This window comes from Phyllostomus discolor, chromosome 2, assembly GCF_004126475.2.
Source record: "Phyllostomus discolor isolate MPI-MPIP mPhyDis1 chromosome 2, mPhyDis1.pri.v3, whole genome shotgun sequence".
Lineage (NCBI taxonomy): Eukaryota > Metazoa > Chordata > Mammalia > Chiroptera > Phyllostomidae > Phyllostomus > Phyllostomus discolor.
The window spans coordinates 171,100,327-171,117,890 of NC_040904.2; the positions used below are offsets into that span (position 1 = coordinate 171,100,327).

The following is a 17,564-nucleotide window of genomic DNA, read 5'->3' on the forward strand; positions in this document are numbered from 1 at the left end:
TCAGTGGTGTTTCACCGAGGTGGAGTGGGAGAAGCGGCGACAAGTGCCGAGGGCAGGGATCCTGGGCACAGAGCGGAATGTTGGGGACCGGGGCCTCGGAACTGCAGTCCGCCCACCCGAACACTAAGCCCCTGACACTCAGCCCGGGCGCGCTACGACGCCGTCGGCCTCGCGGGGGGCGGGGCGGCCGCCGGTCGCAGACTGATGACGCGCTGGGCCGGCGGAGGAACCACCGCTTCCTGGAGTCACCGGCCGGGGCCGCTCGCTGTAGTCAGCGTCGGACCCGGGAGCCCACAGCCGCCGCCATGTCCCATCAGACCGGCATCCAAGGTAACGGTGCCCGGTGCGTCCCGCGGGGAAGGGACTCCCGGGAGACCGCGGGCGAGCCGGGCGGGTTGCGGGCCGGGCAAGGCAGGAGTCTGGCCGGGAGCGCGGGGAGTCGGTCTCACGGGGTGAGCCGGGCCTCTGCGCCTCCCCACACTCTGGTGTCCCGGGAGCTCCCCGGCCTGTGTCCCTCCCAGCCTGGGCCGGGCAGCCGCCACGTTGCAAACGGACTTGAAATTCGCTGTAGCGGAGGAAATTGGTTTCCGTGGCGGCCGGGGTGAAGGGGGCGTGCCTTCCACTGCCCCCGAGAAATAGCCCAACTTTTCCCCCTTTTCATCAGGTAGGGAAGACTGGGAAGGTGGAGGCGACTGTGGCTTCTTTGCTGTCGAGAGACAAGATAATTTTTCTTTTTAAGGTGCAAAGGATTTTGACTATAAAAAGAAAGAAGCTGGAATGTTTTTCACTTCCACTAAGAGGTCCCAAACTCTTCTGCATTTTGTCCCCAAATAGGAACATGAAATGTATTCTGAAATGAGTATGGGATGTTTTAGTCTTTTTTTTTTTTCCCTTAGGTACTTCCCCAGGGAACTGGAAAGTCTGATCTGTGTGGTTGTCTTTAATTATCCGTGCAGGCAGTTGAATGTGCAATTATATCTCACCTCCATCCCTCGTTTGAAAATGGGCAGTCTGGAAGCGCTCCCTTCATCACGATCAAATAATATATCCCGAGGTTACTCGAGATCGCTTAATGGGTTCTAATATTAACACAAGCTCTTCCTGTTAATAGACAACGGATCTTTTCCCTAGATGAACATTTACTTCATTGTGTTCTTAAGGGTCGTTGACAGTACCCCACACCTGCCCCCGCACACAAACGTAATCAAAATAGTCTCAAATCTAAAAGCATTGTTTTTGCCCGAGTTAGTTTTTATATTTCAATATGTAACTTTTCACGCTTGAACCTTACTGCAAGCGCTATTGAAATAGTGGTTCTTGGCGTCAAGCTTGCAACCTAAGAACGAAACTTTCTGATGCTTTAATAGCACAAGGTTTAGGCTGTTAAATATATATTTACTCAATGAGCTTATTCCAGCCTTTTGAGAAATAGAAGTTACGAAAATGTAACCAGAAGTGGTTAAGCTGAATACGTTTTATTGACTTCTTTAAAAATCAGGATAGGATATCTGATATTTAATGTTATTTTTAATATGAAAATACACAAAGTGAATTGATGTAAGTGTTTTGGTTTATCATAAGCTTGACATTGGACTAGAATAGGAAAGCAGGTTTTCAACATTTTTCAAAGAATAAAGGTGTTTTACAAAATTGTAATTTATTCATTAATGGGCTTGAGTAACTTTTAATATATTCACTCCCAGTGTTATTTCTGTATGGATTTATCTAACTAAAACAAATTAGAATTAATATTAATATACTTAAAAATATATTTATATTTCTTAGCTGTATACACTGTCCATTATGTTTTACCTCTTTAAGAAGAGGATGCCACATACTGAATATATTTTGCTTTGTATTGTAATTTATTTTTCCTCACTTAAGTAGCATTAGAGAGTTTTAACATACAAGTATAAAAAATAGGTTTGTGTTTCTTTATTTTTTTTCCATAGCAAGTGAAGATGTTAAAGATGTCTTTGCCAGAGCAAGAAATGGAAAATACAGACTTCTGAAAATATCTATTGAAAATGGTTAGTTAAACATTTTTATTTATTGCTTGTTCTTGGATTATTGGGTGTTAAATTTTTAAACTTCTAAGTCGTTGTCAGTGACTTGAGCTATTAATGTGAAGCAAGTTCAAAGCTTGCCTTTGAGTAACATGAATCCTCTACATTTTGGGCATGTTGCACGGCCCCCTGCTTAACTTCTGAATTCTGAACTTGACTATCAGGGAAAGAGAAAGATGTTGTTTTTTTGGTGTGATGATGTCCTCTTTGTACTTTTTGTCTCAGTTTCTGCATGGCAATCCGTTTCTAATGTCAGTGCTTCCATCTCTGGAATGGAAATCAGTAAACAGGTGATTATCTGAAAAAAGTTATTGATGTTGTTCAGTAAAGTTAGTTTTGAAGTAGAAACAAAGGTTTCAAACTCTCCTGTTTTCTCCACTTGGTTGCACTCTATGCTGTAGAAATGATTTCCCTTTCTTTTGGGAAAAAGTTCTGAGAATGTAACATTATAAATTGATTGTTTCAAAATCTGTAAATGGGAAAATTGGTTGGGTGGGAAACTCTTAATTCTTCTACAATTGAATTTGAACAATTTATAGCTACTTAATTACAAATTAATGTAAAATATTCCATTGGCCTAATTTCTTAAATACCTTGAAATATTTTGCTTTAGAAAAATAACTTGTTCTCTCATAAACTGAAAGTAAATTTGCTGTTTTCAACTTATATATTAAAAATACCAGAAATTGCTAAAATAGTTTTTCAAACTATTAAAAAATAGTTTGAAAATATGCAGTTTTTCTACATATATTGCCACGCTGGATAGGAATAAACATATATTGTAAAGCAACATGTTTTAGAGATACTGCACTAAAATGTTAAATGACATTGCTTCCTAACTCACTGTTTATGTGAAATGGTAAAGGAAAATTACACTATTTACAAGGTCACTATGTTTTTGTTTTACTTTTATGTTTGTTTTGAGAAAATATTTTAAATAAGGAAATTCCAAAGAATGAATAAATATAACATACTTCCATCTCATCTTAATAACTGCTATTAATATGAATAGAATTTTATTATGTGACTATGTCACATATTACATGTCCATTCTCTGATTGATGATATTGAGGCTATTTTCAGTTTCCGATATTATATAGTGCCTCAGGGAACACCTTTGCATAGATGTGCAAGAGATTCTCTCTGCAGAGTACATTCACACTCTTCCTTGATTCTGCCAAATAGTGCCTTAAAGTGGCTATACCAGCTGATGCTCCTGGACGAATTTTTAATTATTAGCATTATGGCCAAATAGGAGCTAAACCTTGTTTTATTTAATATTTCTTACTGTGCAATTCAGTGTTATTTCAGAAGTTATCCTCTGAGAGGTACACTTATTTAAATATAGTTTGTTGGCAACTTATAGCATATCATCCATTCTTCAACCATCCTGCTCATCTGTTTATGATTGCAGTTCATTTTTATCAGTTCCTTGTGTTTTTTAATATATAATATTACTTTAACCATGCTGATCATAAAGTTTTTGTATATTTTTAGTACTACTTTATATCATAATTATTTTTGGTATAGCAAGCATTTTCCTTTCTAATTTTTGATGTGAATAATAGTAATTAGGAAATAACTATATGTTTCTGTTCTTTCTTACTATTTCATTTGTTATTTCACACCATGTACGTATCTTTTTAAAATTGTTCTTTATAGAGAAACTTGTGATTGGATCATGCAGTCCACCTTCAGATTCCTGGGATAAGGATTACGATTCCTTTGTTTTGCCCCTGTTGGAGGACAAACAGCCGTGCTACATATTATTCAGGTTGGATTCTCAGAATGCCCAGGGATATGAATGGATATTCATTGCATGGTCTCCAGATCATTCTCATGTAAGTAGCTTTTTTGTAACTTGCTTAACATTAAATGCTAGAATGTTTTGTTTCTGAAATATTCCTAGGCTAAGAGAAAGTTAAGAAGCAGCAGTCATTTCTCATAGAAAGGAATGATCATGGAGAAAACCCTTAGATTGGTAATATGAAATTAGGGGTGATGTGCTTACATTTAGAAGTTTTGCCCTTGAAATAGATAGAATTATTGATTTAAAATCTTAAAATCTGTGGCATTCATAAAGAACTATGGACCTTTAGAGTATGAAGCAAACTTTGGCCTAAGTAATAATTCTGAGAACTGATTAAACATATTAAATATGCTCTTTCTTTTTAGTATATTTTATTGATTATGTTATTACAGTTGTCCCACTTTTTCCCCATTTTGCCTGTCTCCACCCAGTACCCCACTTCCCTGCAGCAGTCTCTCCCTCCTTAGTTCATGTCCATGGGGCATGCATATAAGTTCTTTGGCTTTTCCATTTTCTATAATATTCTTACTATTCCCCTGTCTACCAATTATGCTTCTTAATCCCTGCACCCTTTCCCTCAACTTCCCCTCTCCCCCTCCCCATGGATAATCCTCCAAATGATCTCCATATCTATGATTTTGTTCTTGTTCTGGTTGTTTGTTTAGTTTCTTTTTTTGTTGTTGTTTTGTTTTTTGTTTTTATTCAGTTTTTGATAGCTGTCAATGTGTTGCCTTTTTAATGTTCATAGTTTTGATCTTTTGTTTAAATAAGTCCCTTTAACATTTAATGTAATAATGGCTTGGTGACAATGAGCTCCTTTAGCTTTACCTTGTTTGGGAAGCACTTCATGGGCCTCTCCACTCTAAATGATAGCTTAGCTGGATAGAGTAATCTTGGTTGTAGGTCCTTGGTTTTCATCACTTTGAATACTTCTTGCCAGTCCCTTCTGGCCTGCAAAGTTTGTTTTCAGAAATCAGCTGATAGCCTTATTGGGAACTCCTTTGCAGATAACTCTTTGCTTTTCTCTTGCTGCTTTTAAGGTTCTCTCTTTATCTTTCACCTTTGGCATTTTAATTATGACGTGCCTTGGTGTGGTCCTCTTTGGGTCCAACTTGTTTGGGACTCTGTGCTTCCTGGACTTATATGTTTGTCTATTTCCTTGGCCAAATTTGGGAAGTTTTCTTTAATTAGTTCTTCAAATAAGTTTTCAGTTTCTTGCCTTTCCTCTTCTCCTTCTGCCCATCCCTGTGATTTGGATATTGGTGTGTTTAGAGATGTCCCAGAGTCTTCTTATACTATCCTCATTTTTTTGAATTTTGTTCAAAATTCACTCTGTTCTGGTTGAATGTTATTTATTCGTTCTGGTCCAAATCGTTGATTTGCATCCTGGCTCCCATCCATTCATTGTTGGTTCCTTGTAGATTTTTCTGTGTTTCATTTTTTTGTAACTTTCACTTCTTCCTTTATTTTGTTGCTGTACTCAGTGTACATCCTGTGAGTATCCTGATCACCAGGGTTTTGAACTCTGTATCTGATAGGTTGGTTATCTCCGTTTCGTTTGATTCTTTTTCTGGGGTTTTGTTCTGTTCTTTCATTTGGGCCATACTTCTTTGTCTCATATTTCTTTGTCCCCGTGTTTGTTTCTGTGGTAGGTAGAGCTGCTTTGACTCCTTGTAAAAGGCACCTGTAAATTGTGTGGGGTGGAGCTGTAGGTAATCACCAGGGTGGAGCAACCTGCTTCACTGCTTTGTGACTCTGTGTTGGGGGAGGGTTGGGACAGGGAACAGTGTTGCTGCCTGACTTCTGGGGATTTGCCCAGCATTCACCCTGTTTTTACTCACTTTACCCACTCCCTGTATGTGACTGGTGCCCTTCCAGCTGTTGCCCTGGTGTTGAATCCCAGAGTGGGTGGGTAAGTTGTAAGACCGTCTGGGCCCCTTAGGTGAAGTTTTCTGAAAATTCAGCAATTTCTTCTGCTGCCCCAATCCCTACTGGTTTTTATAGCAGAAGTTACGGGGATTTATCTTCCTGGCACTGGAACCCTGGCTATGTGGTCTGGACTCAGGTTGCAGGTGTTTGCTCCCTAGGTATCCCTTGCTCCCAGGGTGTCCCTCCCAGTTTTATCCACCACACGTGAATGTGGGGACAGCCCATGCCCATTCCACTGCTGCTGCTGCCTTTCCGCGCCGCACCGGGCCACACTGCATCTCTTCACCTTTCCACCCTGTCCCCACCTCTCCTACCGTCTGGATGAATGTGGCTTCTTTAAATCCTTGGTTGTTGGACTTTATACAGTTGAATTTTCTGACATATTTAGTTGTAATTCCTTCCTGTAGTTGCGCAAGGAAGTAAAGCATGTGTACCTATGCTTCCATCTTGACCAGAAGTCCTTTATTAAATATTATTAATAGCTGCCATTCAGGTGATACACAACAATTTTTTTGTAAAGTTATAATTGACTATCTATATTGACTAAATAGAACAGAAGACAAAATTAATATATGGATAATGCCAGTATTTTTAAGAGTAATTCTCTTGTTTCTTGTAGAAAAACTATAATTTTTAAAGTTATCTATATATTATTCTCAAAAACCATATTCTCTTTTTTAATTTCATATATCCTATCTGAAAGAAATACTAGATTTGACAGTGTAGGATTATGAAATGATTTCTGTTGGTTAACAGTCATCTTTAGTTTTCCATACATGCTATTAGAGTCTTTAATAATTATGTATATATAGTAGTTCTTTTTATTTATGTGCCCTTCTCATAATGGTATATGCCATATATGCCGTAGATAGGCCATGAAATTTGATTCTTAATTAGTAATATCTAATCTAGATTTACTTTCAGTAAAATGTCAGTAACAAGGTTACTTCATTTCATTGTTTTCTTTCTCATTTTAATAGTGTTTTAAGTAGTTATTTATTCTTGAACTCATACTTTGAAAATGAGTATTTATTAAAATATAGATTTTTTGCCCACTTTTTGAAAACCATATTATAAATTGAAATCTACCTGAATAGCCATTGATGGTTTAGATGCTAGTGTTAGGATGTTATTTGTGGACACACACTTCAGCGTATTATAGTTGGTAAATTTCAGTTTTATCACAGTTTATTTTAAATGTACTTGAAGATTTTAATGTGTTCAGACAGTGCTTTCTTTTGTTATAACTTTTTATCTATAAACCCCTAAGAAAACTTTCACAACTTAATAGGTTCGTCAAAAAATGTTGTATGCAGCAACAAGAGCAACTCTGAAAAAGGAGTTTGGAGGTGGCCACATTAAAGATGAAGTATTTGGAACAGTAAAGGTACAAAACTTACACTTCTGTAGTTATGCACGGTGGAAAAACTCATAGGTAATGGGTAATTGGTATGAGCTTAGATTGATGAATTTATAACAGAAGAGAAAATATTGTTACATTTCGTATGATACATAAGTTAACTGAAACATTGTACTTGTTCTTTACAAAATATGTTGAAATCTCCTTTGTTAGACTTCAAAAACTAGAATTTACTTTAGAGATGCTGTGGTTCAACCCCTCATTTAGTTTGACCACTTTGCTTTAATGATGGGGAAATAGGCTCAGAAAATAAGAGACTAATTGATAAAGTAATTTTTAGATACTGTGGGCATTTATACCCATGTTGTGGAAACAGTAACTATTTTATTTAAATTAGAATACTGAGGTAGGTAAATTGATTTAGTGGTTAATTGGGGTAATTGATTGATTGATTAATATATTCAGTTAAATTATTACAGTTTTACTTTGTTATAAAATTTATGTGTAAATACATGTATTTATACATATACACACAAATTAGGGAAATTGAAATATAGTTTTGAACAGGGTCTTTTTTGGTTTTTGTTTTGTCTAGGTCTTTTATTCTGATTCAGAAAGTAATATAACCTGTATATAAAGTACAAGGTCAGATGGGAATACTTTGTTTATTCACCATTAGTTAGCCTGGTTTCTCAATTCTGTCCTCAGTTTCCCAAAATTCACAAAATTTCACAAAAGTTTGATGAAAAGAGAACCTATATTTTTTGGAATATTTTTTTCTTTGAAATAAGAACTATCATTATTTTCTATGAATAATTACAGAGAGATTATGTCAGTATAATAAGAATGCAGAATCTGAATATGTTGATTATTAAATAACTATAGGACAGGCTTCCCCAGAAGGTTAATGATAATTGTCCTTTAGACTTAAGTATGATTGGATGTGTCACGTGACTGGCCACCACCACCACCACACTCATAAAAAGACGTAGTAATTATAAAACTTTGGAAAGGATGAGTAGATTCTCCCCTTAAAATTTTTGAAACCTATAGAAGAGAGGATTAAAAAAATAAGAAATAGTAAAATTATTGATAGTATTTATTTTCTGTTAAGTTAATAATTTTGTTTGTCCTAAATAACCTCACTGAGGTTTGACTTCTAGAGAATAATAGTAGCACATTTCTCTGCTTACAGGAAGATGTATCACTACAGGGATATAAAAAGTATTTGCTGTCACAGTCTTCTCCGGCCCCATTGACTGCAGCTGAGGAAGAATTACGACAGATTAAAATAAATGAGGTAAATTACTGTTTTGAAACCATTGAGAGATTTTAAGTATTTGAAATATATTTTTATATAATAGATATAAAAATTGTCTAGAGATAACTAGACAATAAATAGGTTAGGTAGCTTATGTTTATTCTATTTATATTTAGAGACAAGAGTATGCTGAATGCGTTTTCAGGAACTTCCCATTAATTTCATACATAGCTTTTTTCAGTTGTTATATGTGACAGAATAGTAAATCTTCCTGTTAGAAGTACAACTGTTTTTAGCTTTGTACTTGAATACTAAATAATGGAAAAAGTGTGTTACCCATTTAGTGCCAAGAATATTGTATCTAATGAGGTTGCCTGAAGCAGGTTTGTTTTATGTTATTTCAGATAATAGTGGTGACTGAAGAAAATAAAATATAAATGCAATGAGATGTTGAAGAATTCTAGAAGCTCTATATATTAGCTTCTGTGAACATTACTTGGATGGTGTTTAAATATGAATGTATTTGTTTAACATGTTCAAGTTAATAAATTCCATCTATATTATAGCTTCTCATTTTTAATGTGTTTACTGCATCCATTCTAGTTACAAGCTATAAAAGCTGCTGTATTTCCACTGGAATTTATAGAAAAGAACAAGTAGCATAAATCACCATTCACTAGTCCGAGGAACAGACTAACAGGAATTAGTCTGGAAAGTGATTAAATATTATTAAAGATTAACCTGATAGCAAGGATCTATTTTTATATTATTTTAACTCAAGTAATTTGAGTAGGGGTTTTTATGTGATTTTTTTTTATAAGTTTGATAGTTTGTTTTATTCCTTGCAATCAGAACCCAGAGGATCGTATTGGGGTATGCTCTCGCATATGTTCTATGATGTTTTCATTATCCAGTACCATTTATGCTGTAGAATCTCCATTCTTTTTTTTTAAACTAAAATTTCTATTTGACTTTTTGTTGCAATACTGCAAATGAGACCCTATATTAGTGGTTATTTATTGAATATAAAAGTCTTAAACATATGCATTGAAAGCTTTCTTGAAGTACTCTTCTTCCAGTACATGTACACCCACGTTCTTAGTAATGAAAGCTGAGTCTGGAACTTCTGCAGTTTGTTGAGCTGTGTTGTGTCTTTGTTTACTGTTTGTACTCTTCAGTTCAGTGCATGGTATTTGTGTTTCATTTTATGTCTAGTAGAACAAAGTTCTATATGTGATTATATATATCACTATTTATAAATTTTACCAAGTAAAATTTAATAATTAAGGTGTAATCTGAAGACATTCAGAGAGCCTATGTAGCTCATTGCCGTTGTGCCCAACATAAACAAAGCCCCAGATGCACCATTAACACTCAGTTCACTCCCAGCATTTTCATAAAGATGTGTCATGCATTGTGCATGTTGATGAGTGCTAGCAGAACATTAACAAATGGGAAAAATTTGCTTTTTAAGTTTGTAGTGTTTTCAGTGTTAATTTTAATTACATTGAAATGGGCGAGGGTGGAATGACCACTTTATAGAAGCTGGGTTCTGTTGTCTTTGCCATATGCACTGCCAAATGCTAAAAATTCATCACTGCATTAAATATGTCGTACTTAGGTACAAACTGACGTGGGTGTGGACACTAAGCATCAAACACTGCAAGGAGTAGCCTTTCCTATTTCTCGAGAAGCTTTTCAGGCTTTGGAAAAATTGAACAACAGACAGCTCAACTATGTGCAATTGGTAAGAAAGAGATATATAATGATTATGAAATGACTGCTGTTTTTGGTAGCTTATGGCTTATAGGTGGTCTGTTTTTAGTAGATTTGAAAATTTTTTATTTGCTTCTTGGATATTTTTATTGGTATTCTTAAACTACAAAAGGAATGTATAAATGTGTTCATGGGAAAAAGTCAAACCTGTGTAAGTTTCCCCTTCTCTCCTAGTATTTTATTATAAATTTTAAATATGTCCATCTGTTTTAATGCACATATTTTATTTCTCATTGACAGGAAATAGATATAAAAAATGAAATTATTATTTTGGCCAACACAACAAATACAGAACTAAAAGATTTGCCAAAGAGGATTCCCAAGGATGCAGCACGTTACCATTTCTTTCTATACAAACATTCCCATGAAGGAGACTATTTGGAGTCCATAGGTATATGACACATTGGGTTTTAACATGTCGCTTATTGCTTGCTCAGAAGGCTTAGTATTTGCTTTAGTTGATATGCTGCTAATTGCATTTATTGTTATTTTTTACCTTACAGTTTTTATTTATTCAATGCCTGGGTACACATGCAGTATAAGAGAGCGGATGCTGTATTCCAGCTGCAAGAGCCCTCTGCTAGACATCGTAGAAAGACAACTACAAATGGATGTCATTAGAAAGGTAATTACCTACCTATTTATCCATCTAATTTATTTTAAATAATACATCTATCAGTGTATTTATCTAATGCTTGCCTACTTAGTTAAAAATATTTTAATAGAAAACATCCAGTTTTTGCTAGATTTTTATTGTCTTTTTCATGTAGTTCATGATCTTTGTGATTTATGAGTATTTTTTCTTGTTCTCATCATAAATCTTTGGGATCTTCTCCACTCCTATCATGACCCCAAGTCTCCCTAGAGGTCTGTACTCTCTAATATGTAGCCACAAACTGCATGTGACTATTTAAATTTAAATATAAATTAAAATTAAATAAAATTTAACATTCAGTTTCTTAATCACAACAGCCACATTTCAGGTCCTCATTAGTGACATGTGGCTACTATATTGGACAGTGCAGAATTTAGAGAATATGTCCATATTGTAGAAAATTCTGTTGGACAGTGCTGCTAGAGCTACTCTTGTGAATGGCTCAAGACTTGTTATTAATAAGGAATTACACTCTCCACCTATAATTGAATCATGGGATGGTTGAGAATCCATTTACTGGGAAAAGAGGGAATGGGCTTAAACATTTGAATTTTGGGAGCTAAGCTACCAATTTTCTTAAATTTAGTTTCTTAAATATAGGTGAGGCATGGGTGAAGAATGGTTTATTCTTGAGACCTTCTACTCTGAAAACACAAGTCCTTACAAACTACGGATGTTTTAGGTACTGAACCTTTTGTGCTTTTTAAGTTCTGAAGAAGCACTTTATATAGCAAGTGTTGGCTAACTTTTTCTACAAGAGAACCAGGTAGTAAATATTTCAGGTCCTGTCATGCCACATATGGTCTTTGTCACACATTCTTCCTTGTTTTATTATTCTGTTTTTACAACCATTGGAAATTATAAAACACGCTCTTGGGTTAGATTGGCTTGCAGGCCACAGTTTGCTGACCTTGTCCTAGAGTGATTGTAAGTAACCAGGTGATAAGGAACCATAAGTAATAATATTTCTTGAATACTGTGTATCAAGGCAGAGCTACTTGAGAATGTAGTGGTGGCATCAGCTTTTAAACACTAGTTAAATTGAAGAAGAAAGAAGTTATAGCTGACTGTATATTCAAGCAATGCTTCCTCTACCTCCCTCCAAAAAGATGAAAGTGAAACTATTTACATGTGGTCTTTGATTCTCTCTTGCTGGATTGGGTGTTACATATTTATTTGTGAGCATTCACACTTGACAACTGGCTCTTACAGGTTTTGCATGTTGTACTTTCTCATTTTGCAGTACTCTTTATTAATTTCGTCTCTTCCAGATAGAGATAGACAATGGGGATGAGTTGACTGCAGACTTCCTTTATGAAGAAGTACACCCCAAGCAGCATGCACATAAGCAGAGTTTTGCAAAACCAAAAGGTCCTGCAGGAAAAAGGGGAATTCGAAGACTAATAAGGGGTCCAGCTGAAACTGAAGCCACTACTGATTAATATCATTATATTAAGTACTACAATACTAGTTTTTTTAAAAAAGTCCAGCTTTTAGTACAGGAGAACTGAAATCATTCCATGTTGATATGTAGTAAGGAAAAAAAATGTACTTTTTGAAAAATAGCACTTTTCACTTCTGTGTGTTTTTAAAATTAATGTTATGGAAGTCTCATGATTTCTGTTTTTGAGTTAAAGCTAGGAAAGGTTTTAACACAGTGATGTTTAATTTTGTCACACTGTTTTCATAGAGTGATGATTACACACTTTCACATAATTCTTGCAGAGTTTTTTACAGATGGGCCAATTCCAGAAAGTCTAATGTTTGAAAGTAAGATATACTTCTTATTACTCTTTAGTGAGACATCAAATTTTTTTCTTTGAGGGAGAAAGACCTTAAACTATTCATACTACTTAGGGAATATGTTAAGAACCAGCTTAGACTTTCTAAGCTGAAAATCAGTGTGCCTAAGTGGAAAGTTGCTTACTTTGAGGAGCACTGCCCTCAGAATGGGAACACACCTGCAACTTTTAGAAACAGTGATTTATTGCAGCAGTCTTCTCTTTGACTCTTTGGTTTTTTAAATGGCATTAAAATTTAAGATGATCAGTTCACTCTGAAACCTTAAGGGTACAAGATACTTTCTATACTGCAGGATTTCTCATTTCATTGAAAGACACATTTATACAGCTTTAGTGGTTTCTCTTTCTAGTGCTTAAAAAAATTTCTATTTCTAAAGTAAGTCATTTTATTGTTAAGTAGTATGAGGCCAAGTATTTATGCTCAGTTGAATATTAAATTAATATAATTCAAAAGCAAGTAGTAATAATACTGAAAAAGTTTTAAACATCCAGGTCGATATCTCTTCAAAATATATTTATAGGCAAATGTGCTTTATCACTTTGGAGCAAATATTCATGTTTAATCAAATTGTTTTAAAGTTCCAGTAGGTATCAGCCCAAGACAGATAAATGCTTAAGAATCTTGTTTCAATTTGTTATTTCAAAACACCTTTAACTTTTCTAAAGCTTTGCATTTTCAGCTGCAACCTACAAAGATTTTGAGCCTCATTTTCTTTGATACTTGAATAGAGGGAGCTAGAACACTTCGTCATGTTTAATCTGTTAAACCTGCTGCGAGAGCCATGCCTTGGAGGTGTTTTCTAAATGAACTGTGGCGATCCAGGATTTATAATTTTTTGATCTAAACTTAAACTTTATGCTGCATAAAACTATCAGAAATGCACATTTCATAGTATAAAATATGAAACACTCACTTTTACACCTTATTATCTAAGGTAATGTATGCACCTTTTAGAAATTCGGTGTGTGTTCAAGTGAAGCATATTAGAACTACTTATAGTTTGACAGATTTTCTTCCTAGAATTAAGAGTATTTGTGTGGGGTTTTGTTTGTTTACAAATAATCAGACTATGATGTTTAAACATGCAAAATAATCAGCAGTAATGTTGCACTTGTTTACTAAAGATACACTTTAAGTTGTTCCATGGGTGCACACGTAGACACAACGTACATGCAAATTCCTGCATTGAGAATCCTGAAGCTGGTGGTTTTAGTCAGAAAGATTGCTGACCTGTCATGAAGGCATAAAGTAATTTAGTAGTGAATGTTTTTCTGTACCATTCATGTGCAATTATACTCTAAATTCTACCACACTACATGAAAATAAATGGACATTCCAGAGCATAGATGTGATTATATGGTCTTAATTATTATTAAACGAATGATTGTTGAAAATCAGTGATGCATTTGTTAGAGAGTATAACTCATCGTTTACAGTATATTTTAGGTGGCATCATCATAACAATAGAAGGTGAATAAAGTATCCCCAATAAATTTATATAGCATTGAAGAATTACGTCTTCTGTGGACATTTTATAAGTGCATTTTATATTGCAATAAATTTTTTTCTCTTTAAATTGTCTTCTAAGTTGGTTTTCTAGTATAACTTTTTTTTTAATGGTATAATTCTGCATAATGCAATATCTGGTAATAACTTAGAGATATCCCATTCAATCTGTTCATTTGTTGTTAAGCTGTCTAAACCAAAAAGGATTTTAAGAAGCTTGAAACCTAGGCAAGTTGTATCAAGAGTACTTAATGTAGATGAGAACTTTCCCACTGCTGCTGCAATAATGAAAATGTTCTGAGTTACGCAGTTCCTGTGGTGATAGAAGCACTGAATTTTTCAGACTGTAAGACGCACTGGACCATAAGATGCACCGATGTTTTAGAGGAGGAAAATAGGAAAAAAATTTTTTGAAGCAAAAACTGTGGTAAAATATAAATAACATAGGTTGCCCTGCACCCCCCACCGAGCCAGGTAAGCTCCATTCGAACTCTTAAGATGCACCCCCATTTTCTTCCCAAATGAGGGGGTGCGTCTTATAGTCCAAAAATATGGTAGCTCAGTATGGTGGGGTGACCAGTGTGCCTGACACTAAGCTCTTAAGAAACTAGCTTATTCATTTAACAAATATTAAATGCACTCTGATTTGTAATTCAGTATCAAATCGATCCTTTTTATTAGGGCTTCCTGGCAAATTGGATGTCTTTGGTAGCAGTTTTACAAAAGACAGAGCTGTCCTTAAAAGGGCTGTCACTAAAAATTTTAAGGGTTAAGTTCTCTAAGGCATTTGTACTCAGAACTGAGAGTGCCTGAGGTATGTATTGTAGTTTGGTGTATCCTCACGTTTTACTTGCATATATTGTATGGCCAGCCATACATGACAAAAAATGCTGATTCTAGGGCTTCATATTTTGAGGTTTTGACATACTAGGTATGCCCAGGAATCATAGTTCCACAAAGGATACATGTATAGCCATAACTGGATACCATTTGCATTAAACGATGTAAATTGAGTAAGTTTCTTCCCTCCTCAGCCAACAAACTTCATGAGTATTGCTGTGTACCGGTGTATAGGGGTTACGATTCGTGGTGATAAACAGAATCAGATCTAGTCCTTACTGTTGCCCACCAGCTTCTGCCTGAGTCAGCCAATGGCTCTCTCCCCCTCCCGTGGTCACTCTGCTCAGGGTTGCGTCACTCTGCCATGGCTGCCTCAGAATCGTTGAGTGCCATTCTCCACACTGGGTCACTGTTGTAAGATCTACGTGCCTTCCTCCCTCACTTGACACACGTCTATGCTCGTGCTCAAGTGCCCTCCTAGGTCTTCCTTGACACGCACACAGTTTGTCCCCTCAGAAACACAAGCTCAGTGGGGGTAAGGGACTTGGTTTTATTCACTGCTGCATTCTCAGGCCTAGAACGGTGTGTGTAACATAGTGGATATTTTATCTGTTGAGTGAATAAAGGAATGAGAGATTTACCTTTCCTTGGAGAACAGTGGAGAAAGGGGCACCTTCCAGCAGTGGTAGGTGCAACACAGAGGCTCAGGCCTCCATTACTGTATTCCTGGCCTGAGCAAATACCACTAATGTTGACAGAGCCTCACTCTCTGAAGACTGTGATTTTTACCATAAAAGACTCCAGTATTGATTCCTTTCTGATTAGCAAGTGTCCTCCAGGGGGTCTTTTCATTCAGCTGACAGCTCTGGAAAGACCAAGACCAGCCTCTACTCAGCTGCCAGTGCTGATCCACCACCGTATGCACTTGCAGGGATTCAGCCAGCACTTAAAGAACTCAGGATGCTTAACATGAAGAGGCAAGTCATTAATGAGGTAAACAAATTTCTTAGTTTCCCATTAATGTACCAAGCTGTATGGATAAGATAACATGGTCATATCTATATGTGTGCACATGTGTGTGACTCTGCCACTTGCTGGCTAAATGGCTGAATCAGTTATGCACTATCATACTAATGCATGACATGGTACCCCCAAATATAGTGGTTTAAAACAATAACGTTTTCACTGTCTATAGTCAGCTGTCCAGCTCTCTTCTGGTTACTGTTTGCATGGTGTATCTTTTTCTACCCACTTACTGTCAACCGACTGGTATTTGCATCTTCGAATCTAAAGTATCTCTCTTGTAGACAGAATGTAGTTGGATTATATATATTTTCAATCCATTTTCCAATTTCTGCTGTTTAATTGGAGAATTTAGTCCACTTACATTAATGTAATTACTGAGAAGGTAGGATTTACATCTGTCATTTTGCTGTTTTCTATATGTATTATGCCATTTTTGTTCATCATTTCCATTACTGCATCCTTTTGTGTTCAATAGATAGTCTTGTGTGATATTTTAATTTCCTGTCATTGATTTCACCATATTGTTAGGGTAATTTTCTTAGTGGTACCCTGGGAATTACAATGAACATCTTAATTTATAAGAATCTAGTATGGAGCGGTGCCAGCTTAGTTTCAGTAGTGAGCAGGGACATCGTTCCTGGGCAGGTCTGGCCGCTGCCCCTCCTGTGTACCACGATCGCCATACAGATCACATCTCTGCACCGTGTGTGCCTGCCAACACAGATTTTAAAAATAGATTTATAAATATTTTTAAAACAAGATAGAACAAAAAACAGTGAAAACCAAAAAAATATATGATGTCTTTTATATTTAGCTATGTAGTTGCCTTTATTGGTTCCTGTAGACTTTTTACTTCTTCCTGTATACTTGAGTGACCCCCTGGGCCTTTCATTTCAGCCTGAAGGATTCCTTCTTTTCTCATATGGCATATTTTCTTCTGAGAAATTCTCTCAACTTTTATGTATCTGTCACTTCTGTCATTTTTCCCTTCAGTTTTGAAGAACAGCCTTGTTAGAATTGCTGGTTGACATTCTTTTTCTTTTAGCACTTTCAATATAATACCCTATTGCTCTGACCTCCGTGGCATCTGATGAAAAATCAGCTGTTAATCTTATTGAGGATCCCTTATACCTGCTCAGCCTCTTTATGATGTGTCTAGGCTTTATGATGTGTCTAGGAGTGGATGTCTTTGAGTTGACCCTGCTAGCAGTTGTTAACTTTCTAGGATGTTGACATTTTTCTAGGACGGGTTAACATTTTTCATCAAATTTGGGAAGTGTTGGGCCATTCTTCAAATACTCTTTCTAGCACTTTCTTGCCTCTTTCTTTCTGGGATTTCCATTATACATTGTTGGTAATCTTGAAGGTGTCCCACATGTCTCCGAGGACCTGCTTATTTTTCTTCATTCTTTTTTCTTTCTGTTTCTTGATTGATTTATCTTCAACCTTGTTTATTCTTTTAGCTTGTCTTCTCAGATCTACTGGTGATCCCCTCTAGTGAATTCTTCCTTCCTGTTACTGTACTTTCCAAC

At 36.1% G+C, this 17,564-nt stretch overlaps 1 protein-coding gene across 2 annotated transcripts; it reads left to right on the forward strand.

The window, feature by feature from the left end:
* Nucleotides 1-203: 203 nt before the first annotated feature.
* TWF1 (twinfilin actin binding protein 1) lies at nucleotides 204-14,169 on the forward strand. Of its 2 annotated transcripts, XM_028532147.2 has the most exons (10): nucleotides 210-330; nucleotides 1,953-2,030; nucleotides 3,729-3,907; nucleotides 7,097-7,192; nucleotides 8,361-8,465; nucleotides 9,279-9,299; nucleotides 10,048-10,173; nucleotides 10,443-10,593; nucleotides 10,706-10,827; nucleotides 12,129-14,169. In XM_028532147.2, the coding sequence occupies exons 1-10, from the start codon at nucleotides 306-308 to the stop codon at nucleotides 12,297-12,299; spliced, it is 1,074 nt and encodes a 357-aa protein (XP_028387948.1). In that variant the 5' UTR covers nucleotides 210-305; the 3' UTR covers nucleotides 12,300-14,169. The 2 variants fall into 2 exon arrangements, with proteins under 2 accessions (XP_028387949.1, XP_028387948.1); XM_028532148.2 differs by lacking the exon at nucleotides 9,279-9,299 and having other exon boundaries at nucleotides 204-330.
* The last annotated feature ends 3,395 nt before the right edge of the window (nucleotides 14,170-17,564 follow it).